Genomic DNA, 10,962 nt, shown 5'->3' with positions numbered 1-10,962 from the left:
TTATATGACAATGCATAATATATGTGTTCTCTGCACTACGCGTTTCAGGTCATAAATCCTCGGAATGCTCAGACAGAACGCCGGGAGAAGCTGATTTACTCCGGCTCAGTAATGGAGAGAGCAAATGGACTTAAACAATTGATATCCACCTTTCAGGAGAACATACAGTCTTAAAGCAATGTTAATTATACTCCATTAACATGAAACTGTCAAACCTGCCTTGATACTGTTATTACCGGTGACCTTAGTCTGTCTGCACCTTACTGCCATGCATTTCACTGTGCTTATACAAGGAACAGTTTAATTCATGTCCGTCCTTGTTAAAGCAAGTGTCTGGGTGAAATGTAAAAAAAAAAAAAATACATTCAGTATATCTCTGTAAAACATGCACATTTACCCATGTGCCGTCTCTTTAAAAATGCTACAGAAATCCAGTGAGCCCCTAACTTCCTGTTTGAGATGACAACGCTGCCTCTGCTGCACTGCAATCCCAAGCAGTGTTGTCATCCGTGCCTGAGTTTCCCTGCTGTACAGAACACCACACCCCCTCTCCTCATTTCCAGAACGTAAGGGGAGGGGGTTTGTAGTCCTTTAAAAGAGAACAGAGGCTGGGCTGACACTGTTTGGAATTTCAGTGCAGCAAAGGCTGCATTGTCTGCTCAAACAGGAAGTTAGGAGCTGTGTTTTCTGCTCAAACAGGAATAGCCCCTAACTTCCTGTTTGAGATGACAACGCTGCCTCTGCTGCACTGCAATCCCAAGCAGTGTTGTCATCCGTGCCTGAGTTTCCCTGCTGTACAGAACACCACACCCCCTCTCCTCATTTCCAGAACGTAAGGGGAGGGGGTTTGTAGTCCTTTAAAAGAGAACAGAGGCTGGGCTGACACTGTTTGGAATTTCAGTGCAGCAAAGGCTGCATTGTCTGCTCAAACAGGAAGTTAGGAGCTGTGTTTTCTGCTCAAACAGGAAGTTAGGAGCTGTGTTTTCTGCTCAAACAGGAAGTTAGGAGCGGTGTTGTCCGCTCAAATAGGAAGTTAGGAGCTGTGTTGTCCACTCAAACAGTAAGTTAGGAGCTGTGTTGTCTGCTCAAACAGGAAGTTAGGAGCTGTGTGGTCTGCTCAAATGGGAAGTTAGGAGCTGTGTTGTCTGCTCAAATGGGAAGTTAGGAGCTGTGTTGTCTGCTCAAATGGGAAGTTAGGAGCTGTGTTGTCCACTCAAACAGGAAGTTAGGAGCTGTGTTGTCCACTCAAACAGGAAGTTAGGAGCTGTGTTGTCCGCTCAAATAGGAAGTTAGGAGCTGTGTTGTTATGTAATAATTTTTAAAAAATTATTTTAACCTGATTTACACTTTAAGATTTGCATTTTAAACAGAAAAAAGTACAAAAGAATAGAATATTAAAGTCTATGTCCAGACAAAACTCTATTTTGGAAGTCTATCAGGGATCAGTTAGAGAGACTTCCCTTCACTTCCTGTCCTGGTGACAATGGTTTTACCAGACAGGAAGTGAAGGAAAAGCTGCTACGGTGACGCAGGTGTTCTTACCTTTCTGTACTTTACTAAAGAAAAACATGCCATTTGTTTCAATGTTGCTGTTGGATATTTCTCCTTACTTCCTGTCTGGACTAGAACTTGCATTGTTACCAGGACAGGAAGTGGGGGGAAATCTCTCTAGTTTAAAGAACCCATTCTCTCCAAAACTAGAAAAAGAATTGCCTGTGTATACGACAATTCAAAAAAGATTTTAAAAAAAGTACAAAAACAGAAAATAAATAAAACTAAAACAAGAATAAAGAGAGGAAGGGATTCTGTGCTGTTTTCTTCCCCTCATTTGTGTCCTGTATTTCGTTTTTTTCAGGTCACACCCATGCTATCGCTCTCACAGTCCTCTGTCTGGCTCCAGGAATCCTCTATAATCTCATCCGCACCGTCTGTGTCACTTCTCTGCAATGTTTACAAACACTCAGCAAAGTATTCTGGTGATAATTAGACACATTTCACATTCAGGAAAACCCAACGTGACCCAAACACAGTCCGGATGTCAAAATGAAATCTTTTATTTATGTTGTGAAGATCTCATATGTTATGTTTTGTCTATCAATGATATTATTTAAAGGAGAACTATGGGGTCAGGGCTTTTCCCCATAGTCCTCCTTAGGGTAACGGGAGGACACAAACTAGCGTCCTCCCGTCACCCTAGGCTCAGTATACCGCGAGCTGTAGCTTGCGGTATACTGAGACGCCGCAGTATACTGCGAGCTGCTGCTCGCGGTATACTGAGATGCCGCAGCTGACTGACAGCTGGCTCTGCCTATCTAGAGGCAGAGCCAGCTGTACCCGCCGCCTCCCCCGTCCGTTCTGCCAGTCAGCGCTGGCAGATCGGAGGGGGGAGAGGGGAATCCAGCCCCTCCCCCTGTCACGGCAAAGAGCCGTGACAGGATCGAGAAGCGAGCCAACCCGGTATGTGTTCGCTCACCTCCCGATCTACTGAGCCGACCTGTGACAGTCTCATTGTCACAGGTCGGCTAGAACTATGAGGTGAGTGAAAAGGACTCGCCTCATAGTTCTCCTTTAATAAAAGCTAAAGTTTTATTTTTATTACATTTGGTTATTATGATGATATAGCTGATCCGAACCTGAGCCCATCCCTATTCAGGACCAATTTAAGAAGCTCACCTCCTTTAACCAGAGCAGTTTGGGTGGTTGCATCTCCACGGACATCACTCCGCCTACATAGCGCAGGACAGCATGGCTGGTCTTGTTGATGCGGTCTACTTGACTTCCAGCCCGGTGATCCATCCACATGATCACGTTCCTGTTGTGGTCACCTGTGAATTATACAGAATCTGAAGTCATGTGTAGACCTGGAGGATCCTTGACAGAAGCCTGCTTTCATTCTCTGTGTTCATTGCCAAGAAGAGCCTACAGATTCATGTAAATTGTCATTTTGAGGCATCAAGCAAAGTACACGGTGTAGTCCAGAATAACGACCTGGACAGAGGTCCTCCGACCTCCCCATTCGGAATCAGCTACGTATATTATCTGATCTACAGCAGAGGAGGGATGCACTAAACCTCTGGCGAGACCAGTGAAGGGATTTATCTAATTGCTTTGTTACACTACAAAATCATTCTCATATTTTAATTTTTGTTCATTGTTCTGTGGCCAGCCCTAGATACGGTATCATCCCACCAACATGTCTAGACTCCAGCCCCTGGGGCCTCCTCTAAATCCAAGAAACACCAACGTCTTCTCCAGGGGAATAATAATTGTAGTCGAAGGCGAGAGGTTTGTATTAGAAATGAGAGAGATGCAACAGTTCAATAAGCAAAAGAGGAAACATTTAGGAAGCCGAACTCCAGGTAGGTTATTGTTCTCTGGAGGCTAGACGTCATTAAAACCATTATAATGAAAATAAATGTAACAAGAATGATCATTCCAACAAATGGCAATGGCTGCCAATATAAGCAGGAGGAATGGTTTCTTAGCACAGGGAGGATAGACTAGTACCTGGATCCAATGATCTTTTAGATCAATAAGAGGGCACCTAATGAAACCCAATCTCCACCCAATAGCAGAATGATCTTCTGAGAAGAGGGTAGGTTGGATATCTGGCAATTTACCTAGACTGAGGACATGGGCCTACCAATGCTTCACCCAATGGAACCCAATCTCCACCCAATAGCAGAATGATCTTCTGAGAAGAGGGCAGGTTGGATATCTGGCAATTTACCAAGACTGAGGGCATGGACCTACCAATGCTCCACAAAAAGGCACCCAATCTCCACCCAATGTCTGAATTATCTTCTGGAGCAACAAGAGAGCAGGTTGGATTTCTGGCAATTTACCAGACCAATGACATGGCCCTACGGCTGTTCCACCTAATAGAACCCAATCTCCACCCAATGTCTGAATGATCTTCTGGACCGACAAGAGGGCAGGTTGGATATCTGGAAATTTACCAGACCAATGACATGGGCCTACCACTGCTCTGCCCAATGGAACCCAATCTGCACCCAATGTCTGAATTATCTTCTGGATTGACAGGAGGTCAAGTTGGATATCTGGCAATTTACCAGATCAATGACATGGGCCTACTACTGCTCCACCCAATGGAACCCAATCTCCACCCATTGTCTGAATGATCTTCTGGATCGACAAGAGGGTAGGTTGGATATCTGGCAATTTACCTAGACTGATGACATGGGCCTACCAATGCTCCACCTAATGGAACCCAATCTCCACCCATTGTCTGAATGATCTTCTGAGAAGAGGATAGGGTGGATATCTGGCAATTTACCAGATCAATGGCAAGGCCATCAAACCAATGTCAGAAAAAAAAACTTTTTTGCAACCATCAGCCTTGAGCCTTTCACCATCTGCTAGTCGTTACTCAACACTGCAGCTCAGGCTTCTCTAGCACACACCTGCCCTAACCGAGGCTGCTGAAGCAGACTGCTGGACAATTTACCTGTGACTGATGAGCAGGTTGGTCTATCTGATTATGCCCTGCATCATTTCTGCAGTTTGTTTGACTGCGTTTGTATTTAACTGGAACTTGCACTCTGTGCCTGATCTGTCCAAAAGTCACCCCCAGCCTGTGGCGTCACAAGGGGGGTGCGGCCCGCGCCCGGGTGACACCATTGGAGGGGTGACACCAAAATGACTCACAGCCATTTTGGTGTCACCCCCCTCAGAAAAGTCGGGCGCTCAGTCATGGACAGTATCAGGAGAGAGGAGGGGACCCGACGGCATACCTTATCCCGCCGGGTGACTGTCCCCTCCTCTCTCTGCCAGCGTCCATCACCAAGATGGCCGCCAGCAGGTATCAAAATACTGGCGCGCGTGCGCGATGACTGTCGCGCACGCGCGTGGTGACGTCACGCGCATGCGCAGTGACGTCTCGGCAGGGTGACACTCGGTTACCGCTCCGGGTGTCTCCCAGCCTCGGGACGCCCCTGCCCCCAGGTGACACAGTGAGTCCACCAAACTCCATGACGCCTTTGATCACAGCTACAGTACAAGGAAAACCAAGGACTGGAAGGACCAGGAAGGACTGGTATCCATGGCCATTATAAGACATAATGGGCAGACTTTCATCCTAATTATCCCAGTGATAAATGATCCTCCTAATGGCCAATTCAAGTTTTAGAGGTCAGGGTTCAGGAAAGGTTTCAGAGTCCGCCTAAGGTTATGAATTGGAGTTATGTTAAGCAGAATTAAGGATCAGCTCTGGGGTTAGATTGATGTTAGGAGAAGGTAACTTACTTAGTATTATTTGATAAATGCCAGGATGGCAATTCCACTTCCACCTCCAAGTACTCCTGCGTGCAGCCCCGCAGCCTGTGGCTGGTCAGTAAAAGGAGAAGCAACAGACTGATGAGCTAATTTCTCTTCCACTCTGCTCTTTCCTCATATCAGCGTGCTCACTGTTAGCACTACAGCACAACTTGCTGGCTCCATGTGCTGCATTTCCTTCTCAAAGTAAACAAAGTATTACTATTATTATATAGACACGTTCTGCGCTCATTTGTGTCTTTTATATCTGCCATATCTGTTGATGGTTTCAGTGACCCCGATCAGCCTCAAGATGCCGTTACCACATGGGAGCCATATTTCATTTTGAGCGATGGTCTGTAGATAAAAACATGACATGAAGTCATTGCTCAAAGCTTTTCATCGCCTTCGCCACACCGGCCGAAGTCAGAACAGGTACGCTCTGCCGACTGCGGCAATATCCGCCAGGGCGGGGGAGGGTCGGGCGTTGGGGATTACCGCAGCAACAAAGTCACAAATGTTTTCATTGTAACAATAATAAAAAGACACATTTTAATTCTGTGCCCCTCCGCAATTTCCACAGCGCCGTGCCCCTCGGCTATCACCACAGCGCCGTGCCCCTCGGCTATTAACACAGCGCCGTGCCCCTCGGCCATTTCTACAGCGCCGTGCCCCTCCGCCATTTCTACAGCGCCGTGCCCCTCCGCCATTTCTACAGCGCCGTGCCCCTCCGCCATTTCTACAGCGCCGTGCCCCTCCGCCATTTCTACAGCGCCGTGCCCCTCCGCCATTTCTACAGCGCCGTGCCCCTCCGCCATTTCTACAGCGCCGTGCCCCTCCGCCATTTCTACAGCGCCGTGCCCCTCCGCCATTTCTACAGCGCCGTGCCCCTCCGCCATTTCTACAGCGCCGTGCCCCTCCGCCATTTCTACAGCGCCGTGCCCCTCCGCCATTTCTACAGCGCCGTGCCCCTCCGCCATTTCTACAGCGCCGTGCCCCTCCGCCATTTCTACAGCGCCGTGCCCCTCCGCCATTTCTACAGCGCCGTGCCCCTCCGCCATTTCTACAGCGCCGTGCCCCTCCGCCATTTCTACAGCGCCGTGCCCCTCCGCCATTTCTACAGCGCCGTGCCCCTCCGCCATTTCTACAGCGCCGTGCCCCTCCGCCATTTCTACAGCGCCGTGCCCCTCCGCCATTTCTACAGCGCCGTGCCCCTCCGCCATTTCTACAGCGCCGTGCCCCTCCGCCATTTCTACAGCGCCGTGCCCCTCCGCCATTTCTACAGCGCCGTGCCCCTCCGCCATTTCTACAGCGCCGTGCCCCTCCGCCATTTCTACAGCGCCGTGCCCCTCCGCCATTTCTACAGCGCCGTGCCCCTCCGCCATTTCTACAGCGCCGTGCCCCTCCGCCATTTCTACAGCGCCGTGCCCCTCCGCCATTTCTACAGCGCCGTGCCCCTCCGCCATTTCTACAGCGCCGTGCCCCTCCGCCATTTCTACAGCGCCGTGCCCCTCCGCCATTTCTACAGCGCCGTGCCCCTCCGCCATTTCTACAGCGCCGTGCCCCTCCGCCATTTCTACAGCGCCGTGCCCCTCCGCCATTTCTACAGCGCCGTGCCCCTCCGCCATTTCTACAGCGCCGTGCCCCTCCGCCATTTCTACAGCGCCGTGCCCCTCCGCCATTTCTACAGCGCCGTGCCCCTCCGCCATTTCTACAGCGCCGTGCCCCTCCGCCATTTCTACAGCGCCGTGCCCCTCCGCCATTTCTACAGCGCCGTGCCCCTCCGCCATTTCTACAGCGCCGTGCCCCTCCGCCATTTCTACAGCGCCGTGCCCCTCCGCCATTTCTACAGCGCCGTGCCCCTCCGCCATTTCTACAGCGCCGTGCCCCTCCGCCATTTCTACAGCGCCGTGCCCCTCCGCCATTTCTACAGCGCCGTGCCCCTCCGCCATTTCTACAGCGCCGTGCCCCTCCGCCATTTCTACAGCGCCGTGCCCCTCCGCCATTTCTACAGCGCCGTGCCCCTCCGCCATTTCTACAGCGCCGTGCCCCTCCGCCATTTCTACAGCGCCGTGCCCCTCCGCCATTTCTACAGCGCCGTGCCCCTCCGCCATTTCTACAGCGCCGTGCCCCTCCGCCATTTCTACAGCGCCGTGCCCCTCCGCCATTTCTACAGCGCCGTGCCCCTCCGCCATTTCTACAGCGCCGTGCCCCTCCGCCATTTCTACAGCGCCGTGCCCCTCCGCCATTTCTACAGCGCCGTGCCCCTCCGCCATTTCTACAGCGCCGTGCCCCTCCGCCATTTCTACAGCGCCGTGCCCCTCCGCCATTTCTACAGCGCCGTGCCCCTCCGCCATTTCTACAGCGCCGTGCCCCTCCGCCATTTCTACAGCGCCGTGCCCCTCCGCCATTTCTACAGCGCCGTGCCCCTCCGCCATTTCTACAGCGCCGTGCCCCTCCGCCATTTCTACAGCGCCGTGCCCCTCCGCCATTTCTACAGCGCCGTGCCCCTCCGCCATTTCTACAGCGCCGTGCCCCTCCGCCATTTCTACAGCGCCGTGCCCCTCCGCCATTTCTACAGCGCCGTGCCCCTCCGCCATTTCTACAGCGCCGTGCCCCTCCGCCATTTCTACAGCGCCGTGCCCCTCCGCCATTTCTACAGCGCCGTGCCCCTCCGCCATTTCTACAGCGCCGTGCCCCTCCGCCATTTCTACAGCGCCGTGCCCCTCCGCCATTTCTACAGCGCCGTGCCCCTCCGCCATTTCTACAGCGCCGTGCCCCTCCGCCATTTCTACAGCGCCGTGCCCCTCCGCCATTTCTACAGCGCCGTGCCCCTCCGCCATTTCTACAGCGCCGTGCCCCTCCGCCATTTCTACAGCGCCGTGCCCCTCCGCCATTTCTACAGCGCCGTGCCCCTCCGCCATTTCTACAGCGCCGTGCCCCTCCGCCATTTCTACAGCGCCGTGCCCCTCCGCCATTTCTACAGCGCCGTGCCCCTCCGCCATTTCTACAGCGCCGTGCCCCTCCGCCATTTCTACAGCGCCGTGCCCCTCCGCCATTTCTACAGCGCCGTGCCCCTCCGCCATTTCTACAGCGCCGTGCCCCTCCGCCATTTCCACAGCGCAGTGCCCCTCAGCCATTTCCACAGCGCCGTGCCCCTCAGCCATTTCCATGCCACCGTGCCCCTCGGCCATTTCCACAGCGCAGTGCCCCTCAGCCATTTCCATGCCACCGTGCCCCTCAGCCATTTCCACAGCGCCGCGCCCCTCGGCCATTTCCACAGCGCCGTGCCCCTTGGCTCAGATTCTTCTGGTCATAGTTTTGTGGAACTCGAAGGATATAAAGAAGAATTTTCCAAACTTAGCAGAGTTTCCGTTTTCCAATATCAAGCAGATGAAAAACGAATTACAAAGGGCCGTGCTCTGCCGGCCATACCTGGCCAAAGCCAAAATACTGTGCGCCCGAAATGCAGTCGAGAGAGCAGAGCGACAGAGAGATTTTTTTTTACCTGGGCCCACAGGAAGTGGGATGAATGATGCTGGTCATTAGACATCTCAGAAGCATGCTGATAGGAGAAAAGGGCAGAATGAGAGAGCGGTGAGCTCACTACTCTGCTGCTTCTCCTTTCCCTGTCCAGTCACAGGCTGGGGGCGGGCATCAGACTGAGGGCAACTAGTGGCAGAAAAAAGTATTGCAGGGAGGGTGTATCTCTGGATTGATGGTGAACATGCAGCTGTATTTGTCATTTCTTCTTTTAATATTCATTTTTATCTGGGTATTTTTGGCTGGAGTTCTGCTTTGAAGGCGGAGCGCTCTGAGAACCTTTATCCAGAACCACGAGGGAGCATGTGGCGTCAAACCCGAGCCCGCGAATCCGACCGGATAGTGCCGACCGCGCCACTTTCTGAATAACGGAAAAAAATATTATTTTACAAACTGCAACTGGAAGTTAATTAGAGAAAAAAAAGCTAAAATAATAATAAACATCGCAAATAATTATAAATGTGGAATCCGGAGAAAAAAAGAGTGGGAAAGAGTCAGAATCCCCAATCCGGATTTCATTGACGTCTATCTGAAATAAATGATAATCAAAGTAAATAATCTAAAATAAAATATAAATAAAATAAAATGTAAAATAAAATCCGTCGCCTAGGTAAAAAAAATAAATAAATGCCTGTCATGTCAGTTATTTTTTTCCAATATCTGAATTAAAAAGGTGGTTGAGGAGTACTGAGGCAGGATCCTGTGATGTCATCATAAAGCTATGTACAGCACCCGGTTGGCCCCTCCCACCACCGGCGATCTGCCTTCATGGCATAGAAAAGCACAGGGATCCAGCGATTACATCACTGGGCCTAAAATAAGGCATGGAATGAAATGAAAAAGGAAAGGTTTCATATAAAAATATATTCAGCATATTGAGGGGAGAGAGGAGGGACCGGTTTTTCGGTATCGTTTAGGAGTACAGAAATTTTTTTTTTTGGTACTCGACGTTACCAAATACCGATCCCAGAAGTACCATTAAGGAAGACAGGCAGCGTGTAATGACTCGCCGTCCGGCTTCCTGATAAGCCGGGAAGCCTGCTCCATGCTCCTTCATCACCAGGTGTCAAGGAAGCATGGAGTTGGCTTTCTGGCCAATCAGGAAGCTGGGGGGTGGGCGGTACTTCCGGTATCAGGAAGCCGGGCGGCGAGTCATTACACACTGATCGGCCTCCTGACTGATTGGGAAGCCAGCTCCATGCTCCCTCGTCACCAAGTGATGAGGGAGCATGGAGCCGCTTCCAGGCCAATCAGGAAGCCAGGGGGTGAGTCATTACCTGCCCTCCGGCTTCCTGATTGGCCAGAAAGCTAGCTCCATGCTCCCTGGTGACGAGGGAGCATGGAGCTGGCTTCCCAATCAGTCAGGAGGCCGATCAGTGTGTAATGACTCGCCGCCCGGCTTCCTGATACCGGAAGTTCTGGTATAGGGATAAGCATCGGGAACATTTGGGCGAGTGCTCACCCAAATACTAGGTATTGGCACTGATACCAATACCAGTATCGGTAATGGTGCATCCCTACTATATATCAATATACTCCATCTGGTTATATGTACCAAGGATCTCCTAACTCTATACTCAACAAGCATGCTGCCAGCAACGTTGGTGAGTTAGTAAAGTTCCGCTGGTGAGTTAGTAAAGTTCCGCAAAGGCAGCCAAAGTCTTTGCTCTGTATCGGGTTCCTTTAAAAAGCCGAATCTTTTTCTTTTTTTTTTGGAAAGAGTAAGGGGAGGGTAATAACCCCCCGTTGCAATCAGTGCCCCACTGGGAAGATTTACCTTCATTGCTGTCTGATATCCACAACAGAAAGTCAGGGAAATCCGTGACGGACGCCAGAACTAGTGTCCCTATTGGAAGATTTCCCCTCTCTTCCTGTTCTGGTGACAACCCAAAATTTGGGATTTTTAGAGATGGTGAATCTCCCTAATGGGGACACAGGCAGCAATAAAAATCTTGACAGGGGTTCTGATTCCAAAACTAAAAAAAAGCTTCAGCTTCAGTTCCCAGCTTTGTACAGAACACGTCCAAAATCAGTAAACAAAGCTGGGCGCGTATTTACGGCTGAGCGTTGCGTTTGATACGGAGTGCTTGTTAAAGTTATAGCCCTGAATAGATTATGAACCTCCATCATCAGCCGGGGGCCTGT

At 51.1% G+C, this 10,962-nt stretch overlaps 1 protein-coding gene across 1 annotated transcript in view; it reads right to left on the bottom strand.

Annotated features, from left to right (window-relative positions):
- FGGY (FGGY carbohydrate kinase domain containing) overlaps positions 1-10,962 on the bottom strand; it is a gene marked incomplete at its 3' end in the record, with an annotated part of 112,940 nt that overhangs the window by 86,051 nt on the left and 15,927 nt on the right. Inside the window, exons 3-5 of the mRNA XM_018557882.1 lie at positions 9,097-9,178; positions 8,783-8,812; positions 2,674-2,825 (exon numbers count right to left, since the gene is read on the bottom strand). Of these exons, the coding sequence (XP_018413384.1) occupies positions 2,674-2,825; positions 8,783-8,812; positions 9,097-9,178 (264 nt within the window). The remainder of the gene's footprint in view (positions 1-2,673; positions 2,826-8,782; positions 8,813-9,096; positions 9,179-10,962) is intronic.

Source organism: Nanorana parkeri, unplaced genomic scaffold (genome assembly GCF_000935625.1).
Source record: "Nanorana parkeri isolate BGI_ZX_2015 unplaced genomic scaffold, ASM93562v1 scaffold309, whole genome shotgun sequence".
Classification (NCBI taxonomy): domain Eukaryota; kingdom Metazoa; phylum Chordata; class Amphibia; order Anura; family Dicroglossidae; genus Nanorana; species Nanorana parkeri.
The sequence above is the reverse complement of the archived record's forward strand: the minus strand, read 5'-3'. Positions and strand labels throughout refer to the sequence as shown.